At 48.3% G+C, this 18579-nt stretch overlaps 1 protein-coding gene across 1 annotated transcript; it reads right to left on the bottom strand.

Annotated features, from left to right (window-relative positions):
• Nucleotides 1–3874: 3874 nt before the first annotated feature.
• LOC127057028 (probable G-protein coupled receptor 34) lies at nucleotides 3875–6122 on the bottom strand. Its single transcript, XM_050965632.1, has 2 exons — nucleotides 5792–6122; nucleotides 3875–4994 (listed from the first exon to the last, which is right to left on the bottom strand). Exon 2 carries the CDS (start codon nucleotides 4974–4976, stop codon nucleotides 3954–3956), a length of 1023 nt encoding a protein of 340 aa, XP_050821589.1. The 5' UTR covers nucleotides 4977–4994; nucleotides 5792–6122; the 3' UTR covers nucleotides 3875–3953.
• Between the last annotated feature and the right edge of the window lie 12457 nt (nucleotides 6123–18579).

The raw sequence follows: 18579 nt of genomic DNA, 5'->3' as shown, positions 1-18579 counted from the left end.
GGCTTAGGGCAGAGGGCTGGGGTGCTCCCAACCCCCTCCCCTGAGCGGCCCAGGGCAGGGGGCTGGAAGAGATATGCCTTTTCCACACCCTTCCCCAAGGCTCCGTCCTTACCTCTCTGTCTCCTCTAGGGAACTGTCTGCATGCTGTTGCTCTTCCCCCCGCCCCCTCGCTAGGGCCATCAGCTGATTGGCACAGGGAAGGAGAGTGGGAGGGGCAGGAAAGCACCACAGTCGGGGAAGAAGCGGGGGAGAGGGAAGCTTGGTTGCCACAGGACCAAGCTACTGCCTCCTGCTCCCGCAGGGGAGAGCGGTGGGCGGAGGGGCTGAGTGAGGCTGGGGGCCTGGACTGCGGCAGGCGGCTTCGTGCCGCTCAAAATCGGCTTGCGTGCCATGTTTGGCAGGCGTGCTGCAGGTTGCCGACCCCTGCTGTAGTGTATGGTTCCTTGGGGAACAGCAGGTCTGGTAATTCTGAGAGTGTCCACAGGAGCAGGGGTAGGATGCTACAGGGATGCTTGGAGGAGTTGGGGTGTTCAGCCAGTGCATGGGGTTGCCCATTCTGCTTTTCCCCAGTTGTGTGCTCCTAGAGGTGAGTGCAGCCTTGACCCTCACTGCTCTTGCTGATCCCAAATGGGGCCTGCAGGAGGACGCTCCTCACCCCAGGCTCCTTAGAGCTTGTCACTGGGCCCCCGCTATGAAAGCTCTCCCAGCTGCCCCCCACACAATACCAGCTAGGCCACTTCTGAACCATACCCTGAGAAAATCTGCGTATGCTTGAGCTTCATACTTTCCACTTCTTTGCCCTTGTCTCCTGCCCTGACCCCAAATTGCAGGCCTTGCTGCCACCTAACCTAGGGCCAGGAACCCCAGTGGGCCAGTCTGTGCACCACTCTGGTTCCACGGCCCTCGGGGGATATTGGTTGGTGAACACAGATGCATACTTGACATGATTCATGGACTGACACCCATATCTTCTGTGCCAAGGGGGAGACCCTGGCACGCCCTAGGGTGTTAGCTTGCAGCCCCTCTTCCAGCACTTTTCCCCTCCCCTGTTGATCCTAGCACGCCCTATGTGTGGCCCCATAAAGTCATAAGACCTCCTCATTGACCTTCTCCTTGTGCCAACCATCGCTCCTGCAGGTGGATGGGGGGGGGCTATATTTCTGGTCTCTCATCAAATCACACCTGTGAGCAGAGTTCCACTGACTCCTTAGCCACTTGGGAGGAGCATTGGGCACTGTCAGGGGTTCTCTGCTCAGTTTCCCTGGCTGGATCTCTGATTTTTTTTGTCCTCTGACCCTGGTTTTCCCTTGGTTGTCCCCAGAATTCATTCAGTAGTTCCTCCCCTTGGCTGAGGGAGCAGATCTTCAGTTGTAGTCCCAGCCATCCCAACACCCGCAACAGGTACACCCCAGCCCTTCCACCCCTGTTTTCACAAGGGTTTTCAAGCAAGTACTGTCAATCAAGGAAGAAGTCCATTCCACAGTGACACAAAAATCCAGGCTGGGTGCTGCATTTTTAACATGTCCCTGTGAACCTGGTCCTGGACTCAGTATCCTGGGCTGTTGGTATAACCCAATGTGGCAATTCTTACCTTGTTGTGCTGCATTAATATGCTACGCTCCACCCACCCCCTGCTGTAAGCAATTGTTATCTGTGGGAAACTAACACGCAGGCTAAGGGATATGCTCGAGGTCACGTAGCACATCTGTGGCAGGGCCAGAAATACAACCCAGAACTCCTAGTCTCTGCTTTCATTGCTAGACCACACTCCCTCTTATGACCTGAAGAAGAGAAGTGGGGCTCTGTGTGCCAAAGTAGTGTTAGGCAGTGTGGTGGAGGCTTTTAAGAAAAACAGACCAGACTAGACCTGAATTTCTAATGTAGTTTTAAAAAAAAAAGGTAGAATAATGTCCTGTTCTTTTGCAGGGTGAGGGAACCTTGCGCCTGTCTTACTTCTCATAAAAAAGCCAACAATTTTGCTTATTTTGTTTTTCCTTTGCAAGTTACCTTTAAAGGTCAATGTAAATAGTGCATGGGACATCAGAGTCTGTGATTGTCTTGGTTTTGAGAACTTAAACTACAAGGTCTTCCCTGTTGCAACATATTACAGGATCAGAAGCCCATGCTGTGAGCTTCGTATTCAGTTGGCCAAATGCTAACCCCAGGGATACACTGGCAGGGAATGCAATCGGTGCATGCAACTGACAATAAAAATGTGAGATGTTTGTGGCCACCTGCTTAGTTCTTGGCAGGAGCTGTACAGAAATGAGAGGTTAACCTGGTGTAACAGACACTGGCACTAGAAGGAGAAGGCTCAACTTGTCTTTATTTCAGATTACAGCATTTTCACTGTTCCCTGGCCTGCCAATCTTCCCAACTCCTTCCTTCCCCCCAATATATTGGATGTGTTCACCCACTGCCCAAGTGTTACTCAGTTCCTGCTGCACCTCCTGCTCTTGCTGGATTTCCATCTGAGTGGGATGTGATGTCTATACAAGTCAGATCACTGACCCATCTATTTCCCCCTGACGCACAGTAGCATGGTGTTCTTGTGGCCTAGAAGTCACATCTTTTCCTTCTTCTCGTCTCAGAATCCTCATAGCAGGGGAGACTGAGGAGGGGAAAGGCCCATGACAGCGTGCTCTCTCGAATGCCACTAGTCCTTCTGCGCTCTGAGGAATATGCTCATGAAAACAGCAAGACTCTGCAAGAACTGCAGCCTTGCTCTTTTCCGCACTCTTCTCCCAGCTGAAGGGGACTCAGTTAGTCCTCTCCTGCATTTGCTCTCTTGAACAGCTCTAGCCTAGAGAGCTGCAATGTAAGAAGCGATGAAACAGTTATAATTTCTTTTCCAGTCTTCCTAGTAAGTCACTGGCCCTGTCTACACTGTAGCAGCATAAATGTGGCTCTATGGAATCAGCACTTCCTGCATTCACAGACGTGCCTTTCCATCGCTGTAGTTCACCTTCCATTGACCTAGCTGTGGCTGCCCTGGAGGTTAGGTCAACCTTATGATGTGCTCAGGCTTGGGGAAAAAACCCAAGCAACCCAAACCTTACCTCTGCCAGCCCCAGTCAACAACACCCAAACCTCTGGCATGACAGGGACCAGCCAGGTCAAATGTGAATAGGTGGTATTTGTGGCACTGGCCTGGCAGTTAAACTCCTCTAACCCCCATCCCTGAGAGGTCTGCCATAACCACTGTAACAGGGGAGCCACCTCTGGAGCGCCCCCTTGTGGCCAGAGGCCACTCAGCAGCACCCTGCCTCTGTGTCCCTTCTTGGTTGTTCAGTTACTCCGCCATCATAGTCCAAAAGGTGATTAAAACACTCCTCTTCTGGGATCCAGTTTTAGTCTTTGCACAAACTACCTCCTGGTGCCAACGCCAATTCAGTCTCTTCCCCCTGCCCCCTTGGTAGGGAGTCCTCAGAGCTGGCGCCCAATTCAAAGTCTCCAGTCCCCAACCCCCATGCATTGTCTCTCTCCCCTTGGGTAGGAAGTCCCCAGCCCTCCTTCCAGGAGCTGGGCACCAAGTCATCAGTCACTCCCAGGCTTTAGCTGGCTGGAGTTCAACCTCCTGGTCAGGGTTTTCCCTGACGTCTCTACCACAGCCCCCTGGACTTTCCCTTCTCTTCCGCTTCCTGCTGTCCTCCAGAAGGTCCCATCCAGGCTGTTAATGTGACACAGGTGGGATGGAGCAGTTCCTTCAGTAATCAGGGCTGGAAGACCCCAAACCTTCAGCCCTTCAGGAGCAAGCCCCTATGTTTGTGTGGCTCACTGCACTGGACAGGCTGAGCTAAACGTTGGGTTGGTTTGTGTGTGTTTTGTTTTTATTTTAAGTAATGGTAACGAGACCTGTTCTCCTATTTACAGACTGCAGATCACATGCTCTGTCTAGTTTAAGGAAGATGTGGGCAGGCCAAGCTTCCTAGTGCACAGGGCCTCAAAATTCTTTAATCCATCCCTGGTTCTGTGATGGATTTACTGTGGTTTAGAGCCCCCTGATTCCTCAGAAGAGCTCTCTTCAGCTTGCCTTGGATGGTACATAATACTGCTTTCCTGAAGTTGCTGGACAAGAAAAAGAAAATCACAGGGTCCAAGCAGCTGTTGAGGGCCGAGATGCACAGAACAAGCTCATTGGTGATGTGGAGAGCCTGCTTCCACTGTATGCTTGAGATGACATCCAGCTGAGCCAGGATGTATGGCACGCGGACAAAGTGATAGGGGGCAAAGCACACAGTGAAGATGACTAGGACCACAAAGGTCTTTGTGATGGCCCTGCTGCTTGTCCTTCTGCTCTGCTGCTGAACTTTCCCTGAGGAGACGTCGTGGAGCTTGGCAGATATCTTGCCATAAAAATAGAGGAAAAGCAGCAGATCAATGAAGAAGGTGGCCACGGCGACCATGTTGAGGGCTGCCCCCAGTGGGCGTTTGCTCCTGAAGTGGAAGCACTTGTTGGCACAAGGCCTTTTTTCCCTAGTCTCGAAAAAGAAAGGCAGCGTGAAAATGGCATAGGCCAGCCAAACCACCCTTGCAGCTACTGTGCTGCAAGGCAAGGTGTGAATTTTAAACTGCTGGAGAGGCCGAATGATCTTCAGGTAGCGGTCCAGGCTGATCAGGCTGAGGAACATGATGCTGACGTACATGTTGAGGTAGAAGAAAGCACCAACTACCGTGCAGAGGATCAAAGGGCCACTGTGGTTTTGATAGGCCACCCGGAAGGGTAAGCAGAGGGAGAGCAGGAGGTCTGACAAAGCCAGGTTCCTCATGTACACTGTGATGGAGGTCTTTCTCTGCGTGTGGTACCAGAACACCCAGAGGGCCAGCATGTTGCTGAGCAGGCTGATGATGAAGATGAGGGAATACATCACAGGGAGGGTCACTGCAAGGAAGCCATCTTGGATCTCACAAACAGAGCTGTTTGTCTGAGGCTGTGTGAACTCAGTGACAGGAAAAAGAGTGCTCCAGGAGCCCATCGTCTGCACTCCAGGGATCTGGAAAGACAAGGGAATATGCGGTTGTTTGAATCCACATACTTATTAGGTGTTTATTCACTTACGGGGTGAGGGGTGTATAGTTATTCATTCCCCATACTTAAGAGCCCATCACTGTAGTATCTGGGTGCACTGTGGCATTAGAAACCGAATGTCATTGGTGAAGCCAGCACACTAGGCACTGGGCCAAGAAGCTGTAGGGCCAGAAGCATGAGTCTGTACAGCTTGAGCTAAAGAGCCAGCCCCTGCATGCAGCTGCTGCTGTGACAGACTCACATCCTCTTTCCCAGAACGAGCCACGCACCACACTGCTCAATGGATTGGTTACACTGAAGTGCCTGTCCTCCTTAGCAGATTGGCCACCTCTGGGTATTCTGAGTCCTGCCTCTGGGTGACAGAGGGAACCTTTTGACCCCTTTTGCTCTTGCTCTGTAGTGCAGGCTGCTGTCCCAGTTGGGATACTGGACTTGAGATCCGATCCACTCTGGCAGGTCCTTTGCTCTTATTTTAGAGTTGAGATTTTCTCAGCAGAAATTATGTGTATCCCATGCTTCTCAGGCAGAACCAACCAGGGAGAAAGCAGCATCTCGTTGAGGCTCATGAATTGGGGACAGCCTACATGATGGTCATACACAGAGCCCCATCGGTTCAGTGCCTATGAATTCATGATGCAGACTAAGACCTTATTAATAGATGTGAGACTGTCTCACTGCAGGAGGCTGGTTCAAGATCTCTATAGTTTTACAGTGTCACAATCCCAGAGCTGCTACACTCCAGTACCGTTCTCCTTGCCTCACCTTGGAAACCACAACGCTGTATCGTTATTCTCTGTTCTCCTCTCTGCAGCACCTCTCATGTAACCTCTGTGGGCTCAGTCCTCTCTGAACGCCCAGTGGTGCTCCTGGTCAGGATGAAGTTCAAGAAGTAGATCATTGGGACTAAGAGACACCATCAAGGAGAGCAGCAAATCAAGCAGCTGTCACAGTATTTGCATCCAGATTGCACAGATTGGTTAGCTGCAAACATTGTTATCCCTCCACCACTCAACTTGCATTCCCCAGCTGGTGACTCTGAGTGCAAGACAGCATTTATTATTTGCATGTTAGCAATGACTAGAAGCCCCAGCTAGCATGGGACTCGCTGCACTGAGCACTGTCAGGGCCGGCTTTAGGCCTATTCTACCAATTCCCCCGAATCGGGCCCCACGCCTAAGAGGGCCCCGCGCACAGTGAGAATCCCTTCCCCGGCTAGAGGCGCCTTTTTAGTTTTTACTCACCCAGCGGTGCTCTGGGTCTTCGGCGATGGGTTCTTCACTCGCTCTGGGTCTTCGACAGCACCGTGGCGGTGGGCCCTTCGCTTGCTCTGGGTCTTCGGCGACGGGTCCTTCAGTGCCGCCGAGGACCTGGAGCGAGTGAAGGACCTGTTGCCGAAGTGCCACTGAAGACTCGGAGCACTGTCCAGTGAGTACAAGCCCCACGTGTTGTTTCACATGTGTTTTTTTGTTTTTTGTTTTTAGTCATCCCTCCCGGGGGCCCATCAAAACTGTTCGAATTGGGCCCTGCACTCCCTAAAGCAGGCCGTGGCTGCAGGGAATACATCACATCTCTCTATGTGAGACAGATGCTTGTATATCTATCATTCTCTATAGAGAGAGAAAAATAGTTATGTACCTTTATTTGCTATTTTTCTCACTGTCTCTGATACTATGGGATAGTATTAAAATGGAAAAAAGTCAATGATGGTTATGAAGGAGATTAGAGAGATACAATGGCAGATAGTAAACAGTCAGTACGAAAGTTTTAGAGTTCACTTAAATAGCTGAAAGCTAAGAAATAAAAATGACAACACAGGATGACAAAGCACCGGGTTTAATTTTTAAAGCAAATTTTACTTATTATTTTCTACTGATGCCCAGGCAAATTTCTGTCTATGCAGAGCCCTTCCCTTCTATGGTGACAATGAATACATGATGTCAAGTAATGCACAGACTGAAACAATGTTAACGTCAGCTTTTGCCTTTTGGCCCCGGCTGGAGCCCTGCAACCCTGTAGCCCCGCTCTCCCAGCCGGAGCCCCGCAACTCCATGGTCCCGCTCCCCCAGCCAGAGCCCCGCAACCCAGTGGTCCCACTCCCCCAGCCGCAGCGCGGCAAGTCCCACGGCCCTGCTCCCCTGGCCAGAGGCCAGCAGCCCCGTTCCCCTGGCTGGAGCCCCGCAACCCCACTCTCCCGGCCAGAGCCCCGTAGCCCTGCTCTCCCAGCCGATGCCCCGCAACCCTGCGGACCCGCTCCCCCAGCCGGAGCCTCACAGCCCTGCTCCTCCAGCCTCAGCATGGCAAGTCCCGCGGCCCCACTCCCCCGGCCAGAGCACCGCAACTCCGCAGTCCCGCTCCTTCGGCCGGAGCCCTGTGGCCCCGGTGCCCCAACCCAACAGTGGCAAGTGCGGCTGCCCTGCTCCCGCGGCCGGAACCCCGCAACCCCATGGCCCCACTACCACTGCTGGAGTGCGGAAATCCAAAGTGCTGCCCGGAGAGTACATGCCCCACGAATCGGGCTCCGCACTGGCTAAAGCCGGTCCTGACCACTGTGCAAACACAGGGCGAGAGAATCCCTGCCCCAGAGCATCTGCAATCTACGTAGGTCAGACAGACAAAGGGTGAGGGAATGGAAGGGTGGTTATCCCTGTTTTATCAAGGGGGAATCTAAAGCCCAGCCCTTTGTGCATTACCCTGAGCATCAAACATTTTAATTGTAAAACTCTCCATGTATTGGTTCAAGCCTGCCTCATACAGACCCTGCCACTCAGCTCCCTTCATCTAGCACTATCTGCCTGTTACTGTGCCAAGAACCTTCTCCTCCGCAACTCCTGCCGTCAAGTACAGCCTCTATGTGTCTTTCTATCTCCTGGGACTCCTTTTAGTCCAGCTCTCACCTCCAGTTTAAACACCGCCTTCCTCTCTGACCTTTGCTTCCTGTACTCTTTTTGCCATTTCCACTGGCGTGTGATGGGGAGACCAGTGTATTCACACTGCAGTGTCTTTGCAGCACTGTTTTACTTTGAGACACTCTTTGAACATAAAGAACATAAGAATGGCCCTACTGGGTCAGAGCAAAGATCCATCTAGCCCAGTATCCTGTCTTTTGACAATGGCCAGTGTCAGGTGCCCCAGAGAGAATGAACAGCAGGAAGGAAGCTACACAAAAGGACGACATATAGCACTGAGCTTAGTGCTTGCTATTCATGCATCAGTCTATCTGTCTCTCAGAGCACCAAGGTTGGCAGCGCTGGCTGGGCTCACACTGGGTGACAGGTCCTCAGAGCTGACAGCTGCACTACACCAGAGAATTTTTCAGAGGGTCTCTGCTCTCAGATACTGTTCAGACCTGGACATGTGAACCCTTGAGTGGGAAAATAAAACCGAGCTCACTTGCTAAGGGATGCAATGCACAGAGAATAATCCCTCCTCTGAAAGGGAACACATGCAAAGGAATGCATCCAGGAGAGCGTACAGGTTGTTGTGTATCTGCACATGCTCTTATAGAATAGGTATGTGTTCAGATGTGTGTAAATGTACATGCATTGCAGATGTAAGCATGCTTATAAACCTGTGAGCCTGTCTGTATGCATGTGTATGAGGAGGGGCCAATATATTCTGAGAGTCCCTGGCTGTGAAATTCTGCTGCCCATGAATTGTACTCCACGGAGTCTGAGCTTTAATTTAAAAGACATAAATTTCTAACTCTTAGGGTTATGAGGAAAAGCTTCAAAACAGGCGCTAGCTGTGAACCAGTGTGTGACATCTCCCTGAGCCTGCAGCCAAACAGCTACCCCACTAGCTCTGCAGTGTAGGGAATGCCTCATTCATCCCAATGGGGTGTTGACACAGAAGCTGGATGACAACAGCCTTGCTAGTGTTTGCTATTTCACTGCTGAATGTTTTAGCAGAAACTTTCCAGGAATGTGCTTATCTGTGGCTGCTGGATAGAGTGGCGAATGCTGGGGCATGCTGGCTCACTAGCTGCTGACACAGGCTGCAGAAGTGGGGAACTCAAGAGTCCAACCTCTCCCTGCCAAGTGTCACGTCAGCTCCAGCTGAAATTACAAGGGGGAGGGGAAAATATGCATCCTCTCCCAGATGTCAAAGCCTTGGGGAAGGTCACCCCACACACACACAAGGCCCTAACAACCTCCTCCACCTTCCAAGGTGCTAAAACCTCCAATCCTACCCCCTACCCCCCCCCCACACACATCTGCAACATGGTTATCAACACACCCATCTCCAACACAAAGAAAACGGGAAGTAGGGGGAGAAACCAGCATAGACAATGACATTACTGTGAAATAGTGCGAGGGACACCGTGCTGACTGGATTCCCTGCTGTCGTGTTTAATTTGTTTAAAACCTCAGACTCTTAGATCACTTGAATCAGTCACAGAGTTTCTGTTCTGCTGCACTGGGCTGATGTGGAACCTGGGCCAGTGTGTCACAGAGGACAGGGGTCCTTATGCAGATCACTAGGCAAATACAATGTGCAGGAGCAATCACATGCAAAATGGGGAATGACTGCCTAGGAAGGAGTACTCTGGAAAGGGATTTGGGAGTCATAGTGGATCAAGTATTGGGGGTAGCCGTGTTAGTCTGTAGCCGCAGAAACAACAAGGAGTCCAGTAGCACCTTAAAGACTAATAGATTTATTTGGGCATAAGCTTTCGTGGGTAAAAAAACACTTCTTCAGATGCATGGAGTGAAAATTACAGATGCAGGCATTATATACTGACACATGAAGAGAAGGGAGTTACCTCACAAGTGGAGAACCAGTGTTAACGGGGCCAATTCGATCAGGGTGCATGTAGTCCACTCCCAATAATTGTGAGGAGGTGTCAATTCTAGGGGAAGCAAAGCTGCTTTTGTAGTGAGCCAGCCACTCCCAGCCCCTATTCAAGCCCACATTAATGGTGTTAAATTTGCAAATGAATTTTAGTTCTGCAGTTTCTGTTTGAAGTCTGTTTCAGGTTGGGGGGCTGTCCTGCCTCCCAAGGTCTGTGAGAGTGAGGGATTGTTTTCCAGGATAGGTTGTAAATCGTTGATTATGTGCTGAGGAGGTTTTAGCTGTGGGCTGTATGTGATGGCCAGTGGCATTCTGTTATTTTCCTAGTTAGGCCTGTCCTGTAGTAGGTGATTTCTGAATACCCATCCCACTCTGTCAATCTGTTTCCTCACTTCCCCAGGTGGGTATTGTAGTTTTAAAAATGCTTACTAAAGATCTTGTAGGCGTTTGTCTCTGTCTGAGGGATTTGGAGCAAATTTGGTTGACACAAGAGATCCACTTCCTGGTCACTACAGTACAAATAAGTGATAGTTACATAAACACCACCCTATATCAGAAACCTACTGACCGCTATACTTACCTACATGCCTTCAGCTTCCATCCAGGACACACCACACGATCCATTGTCTACAGCCAAGCCCTAAGATACACTCAAAGCAAATACTCACCAGCAACTACACACCACACCACAGAACTAACTCAGGAACCAATCCCTGTAGCAAACCTCGTTGCCTACTGTGTCCCTATATCTACTCTAATGACACCATCAGAGGACCCAAGCACATCAGCCACACCATCAGGGGCTCATTCACCTGCACATCTACTAATGTTATATATGTCATCATGTGCCAGCAATGCCCCTCTGCCATGTACATTGGCCAAACCGGACAGTCTCTACGTAAAAGAATAAATGGACACAAATCAGACATCGGGAATGGTAACGTACAAAAGCCAGTAGGAGAACACTTCAATCTTCCTGGACATTCTGTAACAGATTTAAAAGTAGCCATACTTGAACAAAAAAACTTCAGAAACAGACTTCAAAGAGAAACAGCAGAACCAAAATTCATTTGCAAATTTAACACCATTAATTTGGGCTTGATAGGGACTGGGAGTGGCTGGCTCACTACAAAAGCAGCTTTGCCTTTCCTGGAATTGACACCTCCTTGTCAATTATTGGGAGTGGACTACATGCACGCTGATCGAATTGGCCCTGTCAACACTTGTTCTTCACTTGTGAGGTAACTCCCTTCTCTTCATGTGTCAGTATATAATGGCTGCATCTGTAATTTTCACTCCATGCATCTGAAGAAGTGTTTTTTTACCCACAAAAGCTTATGCCCAAATAAATCTGTTAGTCTTTAAGGTTCCACCAGACTCCTTGTTATAGTGGATCACAGTCTAAATATGAGTCAACAATGTAACACTGTTGCAAAAAAAAAAGTGAACATCATTCTGGGATGTATTAGCAGGAGCGTTGTAACAAGACATGAGAAATAATTCTTCCGCTCTACTCTGCACTGATTAAGCCTCAGCTGGAGTACTGTGTCCAGTTCTGGATGATACTTTCAGGAAAGATGTGGACAAATTGGAGAAAATCCAGAGACGAGCAACAAAAATGATTAAAGGTCTAGAAAACATGACCTATGAAGGAGGATTGGAAAATTTGAGTTTGTTTAGTCTAGAAAAGAGAAGACTGAGAGGGGACATGATAACAGTTTTCAAGTACATAAAAGGCTGTTGCAAGGAGGAGGGAGAAAAATGGTTATAGTTAACCTCTGAGGATAGGACAAGAAGCAATGGGCTTAAATTGCAGTAAGGGAGGATTAGGTTGGACATTAGAAAAAACTTCCTGTCAGGGTGGTTAAGCACTGACATAAATTGCCCAGGGAGGTTGTGGAATCTCCATCATTGGAGATTTTTAAGAGCAGGTTAGATAAATACCTGTCTGGATGGTCTAGATAATACTTAATCCTGCCATGAGTGTAGGGGGTTGGATTAGATGACCTCTTGAGGTCCCTTCCAGTCCTACGATTCTATGTGGATGTGGATGTGAGTATGCATGCACCAATATGGCTAGGAGTATACCAACAAGTGTGTGATGCCTGGTGAGAGTCTGTATGTGTGTGAGAATATATACTGTCCTCTGTGTGTGTGTATAGGAGTAATCATTATATGAGTAAGTGTGTGTATCAACTGATTTGTTTATAAGTATGTACTTATAACTTTGACCATTTTATGAGTGTGAGTACACATATATGTGTGCAAAGTGATGAGTACAAGAATCTGTCCCCAGCTGTTTCTATTAAGCTGGTACACTTTTCTCCCTACCTGCCTGCGAAAATTCTGTTTCAATAAATCATAGCAGAAAAGACCATCCATGACTATCAACCAACCTCAGAGAATCCAGCCCTTGACAGAAACCGTAGAATGACTCAGTCCACCCCAAGAGTCACCATGAAGGCAGAAAAAGCTGGGACAGCTTCACCTACCTCAGCAGCTCCTCTCTGATCCCCTGCTTGCTGCAATGGGAGTTTCTGCTCTTTGGTCATCCCCTTTAAACCTTTTCGTGGGAGTAGAATTTCCTGAAAGTGACACTTACCTTTATTGGCCTGCCCTCCTCTCTCATATCTATATTGGTTGCTGCTGCTTCGGGTTTTTGCAAGGGGATGTGGCTTGATAGACCGAAAACGTAACCCACATCATGCCGATCACTGGACGGGGGCAGGAGGGCTGCTGCGCACGAAGATCAGAATTGAAACCTCTTTCTTTAGAGTGAAACTGACAAGATTAAAAACAAGGGCGTGGAGCTGGATGGAGTGTCACCTTAATAGCTCTAATGGCACTGACTAGTGCTCGGAAATAAAGAGTCCGCTCAACTCAGCTAACTTGATTTACACCAGATGAGGTTCTGGCCCATAGAGCAAAACCCACCCTAACAATGCTGGGGCCTACTGAATGTAGCAGCTACACACCGGCATGTAGGGCCCTATCCTGCCGGCTGCTGAATACCTGCTTTGAGGTACATTGATATCAAAGGGAGTTGAGGACACTCAGAACCTGGCAAGAGGTGCTCAGCACTTCATGAGATTGTGCCCTATTTTCTGCTGATGCAGCTGTGGTGCACCCTCCTGTAACATCCTGGGGACACCCTTGTCACAGCCTGGTCCAGTTCCACTCTCTGAATGGACACCAGTCTGTTGTGATGGGATCCACCTGCTGATGATCCCTCTGGGTCTGTGCAGTGACTGCTCAATGCTCCTGTCTCTGCTTTTCTCAGGTGCAGACCCCATCTCCAGGGATTTCTCTACACACACTCCACCTCACGCCTTTAGAATCACTGCCCTGGTGGTCAACTAGTTACATCACAGTGTTGCCAATTTAGTCAAAACATTAATACACACTTTAAAAGCATGTTCAGCATATGATAAAACACATACCTGAAAAATCATAATAGGTTTGAAAAGAATGAACAAAGACTAGCTTCCTCACACAGCAGTTGTTTTTTATCACAATGCTGGCACATTCGTTTTGGTGATGTTGGCCAAACTTATAATTTCAAATTATGATTTGCAACCAAGGTCTGAATGTGCTCTCCCCTGACAGCTAGTGATGAGCCAGGAAGTGTATGTGTGTGTGGCGAGGGGGGGCAGAGTTCAGGACCAGAATGTATTTACATGAACGCACCTAGGTATCTGGCAGACAGAGCTGTGCAGCCCATGTGATCAATTTTGGCTGGTGGTGTGTCAGAAATCACTTTAGTACTGAATGTAAGGGGTGGTGAAATGTTATACTTATTGTATGAGTAAATGACAGAAGGTCTGTACTTTGCCTGTCTTGATTGAGGGGGTCACCCTCAATGCTTAATTTTTGCCAAGTCTGAGCCCTGGCACGTCTAGGCTTGGCAGTTCATAGCCCCAGGACCTCTGGTCTTGCCACAGCAGTGATGAATGTAAAAAACTTGCTTGAGCCCTGGCACTTCTTTCATTACACATTAAGCACTGGTCACCCTCAACTGAACTGCACTCGCTAAGCAGGGGATTTGCATGCCAGATCCCAGTGGAGAGAGAGAGTGGGGGGGACAGATGTTTTGCTTGGTGGTGTGAGCTCTGCCTAAGAGTCACAGGTACTGTGTGACCTGCCCCTCTCCCCTATTTAAAGATTTAGCTGATTAGGCTCTATAGAGAGTATTTTGTTTTTTTAAGTAACCACGACAGCTGAAATCGCTGATAATCAGGTCTAAGTGCTGATAACTGCTGTGGGACAGTGTTTCTGTGAAAGAGACTGTCCAGCCTGCACTAGAAGTTAGGTTCCCCCACTGAGAGCTGAAATCACTGAGAGCTGGAGCCCAGCACACAGAGGTCACTGTGGCAGGTGGCAGCAGAAGTTGATGGCACAGACCATCAGCGATGGAGCAGAGAAGTGAACAGTGGCACGACAAACAGTGGCCAGAGCAAGCGGCCAGAGTGAGTTGTGAGTGGCTGAAAGAACTAACAAGGTGCCTTCTCTGGGTCTTCACTGAACAAGGAGAACAACTCTGAGTGAGGTGCAGTGGAGGGAAAAGGGAGGGACACATTAAAGGAGCATTTGATTGTTGGACTGAGTTTTAGTGACTTTGCTCCAGAATGTTAGATTTGTGACTGAAAACCTGTATGAATATACATTTCCTATTAGGCCAAGATTTTTTAAATGCATTATTTTCCAAGGTCACTATCTCATATTGTCACTATCTTGGGAAGTTTCTATACTAAACATTTTTATTATTATACTATCATTCATTTTTACATAAGAACATAAGAAAGGTCAAATTGGATCAGACCAATGGTCCATCTAGGCCAGTCTCCTCTCTTCTGACAGTGGCCAATGCCAGGTGCCCCAGAGGAAATGAACAGAACAGGCAATCATTGAGTGATCCATCCCCTGTCGTCCACTCTCAGCTTCTGGCGAATAGAGGCTGGGGACACTCACAGCATTGTATTCCATCCCTGTCTAACCTGACTAATAGCCATTAATGGACCTATCCTCCAGGAACTTATCTAGTTCTGTTTTGAACCCTGTTATAGTTTTGGCCTTCACAACATCCCCTGCAAAAAGTTCCAAAGGTTGACTGTGCGTTGTGTGAAAAAGTACTTCTTTTTGTTTGTTTTAAACCAGCTGCCTATTAATTTCATTGGGTGACCCTGTGTTCTTATGTTATGTGAAAGAGTAAATAACACTTCCTTATTCACTTTCTCCACACCAGTCAAGATTTTATAGACCTCTATCATATCCCCTCCTAGTTGCCTCTTTTCAGGTACAAAGTTGTTTATAATCCAGTCCGCCCTTCCCTCAATGTGGAGAGAACAATGCACCAGCCCTTGTTCCTGAGCAGATTCCCATGACACTTCAGCCAAAACACACTGTTTTAGGTAAAACTTAAAACAGATTTATTAACAACAGAAGGATAGATTTTAAGTGATTATAAGTAGTAAGCATACAGATCAAAGTTGGTTATCTAAGAAATAAAGTAAAATTTTGCAATCTGAGTTCTATAAACTAGACAGGATTTGAATCAAGCAGTGTCTCACCCTGATAGATAGTATAAGCAGGTTACAGATCTTCCATACATAGGCTGGGACTCTCCTTCAGCCTGGGACCACCTCCCCAGTTCAATCTTTGTCCTCCAGACGTGTTTCCAGGTGTTGAATTCCCCTCTTTTATAGTTTCTTCCAGCTTCTGGAAAGACTCTTTGCTATGACATGAGTCAAGCAGTCTCCATTGTCTATGTCAGGGGTAGCCAAACTTACTGATCCACCAAGCTGCATACTACAATCTTCAGAAATTCAAGAGCCAGGGCACGCCTGCCAGGGGTTTGGGCTTCAGCCCCTTAGGTGGTGCCTGCCAGGGCTTGGGGTTTCAGCCTCACTCCTGCTGAAGCCCCAAACCCCAGCAGGTATGCTACACAGGGCTGAAGCCCTGAGCTCCACCGCCTCACATCCTTGCTGGGCAGAAACCCCTATCCTACCACCCTGCTGCAAGGCAGAGGTTCCAAGCTGTGTTCCCTTTAAAATGCATGCCTGCATGGCTGCACAAGAGGTCATCAAGGGCCGTGCACCAGCTATGCAGGCTCACATACAGGTGAGAGTGGAGAATGAGTAGGGTGGGGAGGGCAGTCGGGTGAGGTGGGGGTGCAGTAATGGGGACTTGGGGGAGCTTTATTGTGTACCTCCCCCTCACCCCACAATGTGCCTCAGTTTCCCCATTTTCCAGATGGGAATAATAATATTGACCTTCCTCTGTAAAACGCTGTGAGATTTATAAATGAAAAGCACTAAATATTGTTGGCTTTTTTATTTCTGTTTTAAAAGGAAATGACCAAAACTAGGACTAATGGAAATTTTTTTGTCTGATTTCCAATGACAATTCCCTGTTGTGGATTTAAGCCTCCTCTAGCAGTGTTTGCAAAGCTTTTAGTGGGCAGGAGGACGTGTGGTTTACCTAGAGGCCTGATCCTGCAAAGTGTTACTCATGTAGCTGTTACTCATCTGACTGGCCTAACAGAAAGAAGGGGAGAACTTCATGTCAAGCGAAAGTTTGCCTGAGCCCATCTGTTTGTAAAGTGCTGTGTAAATTTACAGAGCTATGTGTGTTTCACTGTAATAACCCAGACATTGGAACATTGTATATGTGCATTAGAATCTGAAGGTGAACTTGAGTGTGCTACTTTAATTGTCCAAGCTGATCCAGTATAAAAATATAAACAACATGAAGGTTGAATAGTCTATAGGACTTTAAAGTGCTTTATACTGTTAATACAAGAGGATTTTAGTAAGGGGAATTTGAGTGGTTTTTTTTTAAATTATTTTGAGCTTGGTGTCCTGATTTTAAAAGAAACAGTTACTCTGATTTCTAATATTGTGGTATTATATTTTACATTCTGTGATAAACTCAGGACAGACAGCTACAAGGCAGTGGTAGAAACCAGTCTCAGAGTATTAAAAGGCCCTCCTCCCTATCAACTGGGGGGTAACTACGAGTCAATCAGGTTCAGCTGAGAAGGGGTTGCCAAGGTATCAATTAGAATCAGCTGAGAGGGAGCTACCTGAAGTTAATTAGGATCAGCTGATTCCAACTAAGGGCTGCCTGAGACCTTTGTAAACCCTCCCCTGGGAGGAAGGAGAGGGGGGAGGAGAGAGAAGGAGCCCTGCTGCCAGGAGGTTAGGAGCAGCAAGACAGCAAGCCTCACCAGGAGGAGAGGCAGTATTCTCTCCCACAAGGGAGACATATACTCCAAAAAGGACTGGTGGAGGAAAGGACCTGACTTCCCCTGGGTCCCAAGGGGGGACCAGATTACCCAAGCTTGTCTCACCAGGGCTAAAAGCAGCGGAGGCTTGGGAGACCGAGAAGGTGCCTTGTATAAGTAAACGGCAGCAGAACTGTGCTTAGCCTGTCCTGATTGAGGGGGTCACCCTCGGTGCTTAATTTGTGCTTAATAATAATAGAGGTTTGTCAGGGTTGAGCCCTGGCCCCTCTAGGCTTGGAAGTTTATAGCCCCAGCCCCACAACCATTATGAAAATAAAAAAAACTTGCTTAAGCCCCAGCACCTCTTACATTAACAAATTAAGCACTGGTCACCCTCAACTGAACTGCAGTTGCTAAGCAGGGGTCTGTATGCCAGATCCCAGTGGACAAAGAGAGAGATAGGGTGGGGGACAGGTGTTTTGCTTGGTAGCGTGGGCTCCACCTAAGAGTCATAGGCACTATTTGACATGTACCCCCTCCCCAACCCTCCATCCTTTAAAGATACAGCTGATTAAGCTCCATAGAGAGTCTTTTGTCTTTTTAAGTGACCACTAGAGCTGAAATCACTGATAATCAGGTATAAGTGCTTAGACCGGCTACTGGACAGTGTTTCTGTGGAAGACATTGCTGGCCCAGCCTGTACTAGCAGTGAGGTTTCCCTGCTGAGAGGTGAAATCACTGAGAGCTGGTGGAACCTCATGAGACCGACTTGCAGAGGTCACAGTGGCAGGTGGCAGCAGAAGGTGACTGCGCACGGCCATTAGCAATGGAGCGGTGGAGTGAATGGTGGCACACAAACAGCAGCAGCCAGAGCCAGTGGCTGGAGCAAGTGGTGAGCGGCTGGAGGAACAAGCAAGGTGTCTTCTCTCCCCCACCCTCTAATGTGGGAGGTGAACTCACATGAAAACTCCTCTGTACTCTGGGTATCCACTGACCAAAGACAACAACTATGAGTGGGGTGCAGTGGAGGGAAAAGGGAGGGGCATGTTTGAGGAACATTTGGTGGTTGGACTACGTTTTAGTGACTTTGCTCCAGAATGCTAGATTTGTGATTGGAAAACATATAAATATACATTTCCTAGTAGGCCAAGATTTTTAAAATGCATTATTTGCCAGGGTCGTTATTTCACATCATCACTATCTCGAGAAGTAATTATTTTGGGGAGCTTCTGTACTAAACATTTTTATTATAATTAATTTGTACATAAGAACAGGCAAATTGGGTCCCACCAGTGGTCCATCTAGGCCAGTATCCTGTCTTCAGACAGTGGCCAATGCCAGATACTTCAGAGGGAATGAACAGAACAGGGAATCATTGAGTGATCCATCCCCTGACATCCATGCCTAGTTTCTGGCGAACAGAGGCTGGGGACACTCAAGAGCATGGTGTTTCATCCCTCCCCAACCTAGCTAATAGCCATTGATGGACCTATCCTCCAGGAACTTATCTAGTTGGGTTTTTTTGTTTGTTTGTTTG

This window comes from Gopherus flavomarginatus, chromosome 8, assembly GCF_025201925.1.
Source record: "Gopherus flavomarginatus isolate rGopFla2 chromosome 8, rGopFla2.mat.asm, whole genome shotgun sequence".
Taxonomy (NCBI): Eukaryota; Metazoa; Chordata; order Testudines; family Testudinidae; genus Gopherus; species Gopherus flavomarginatus.
This window is presented reverse-complemented; position numbering and strand designations above follow the sequence as displayed.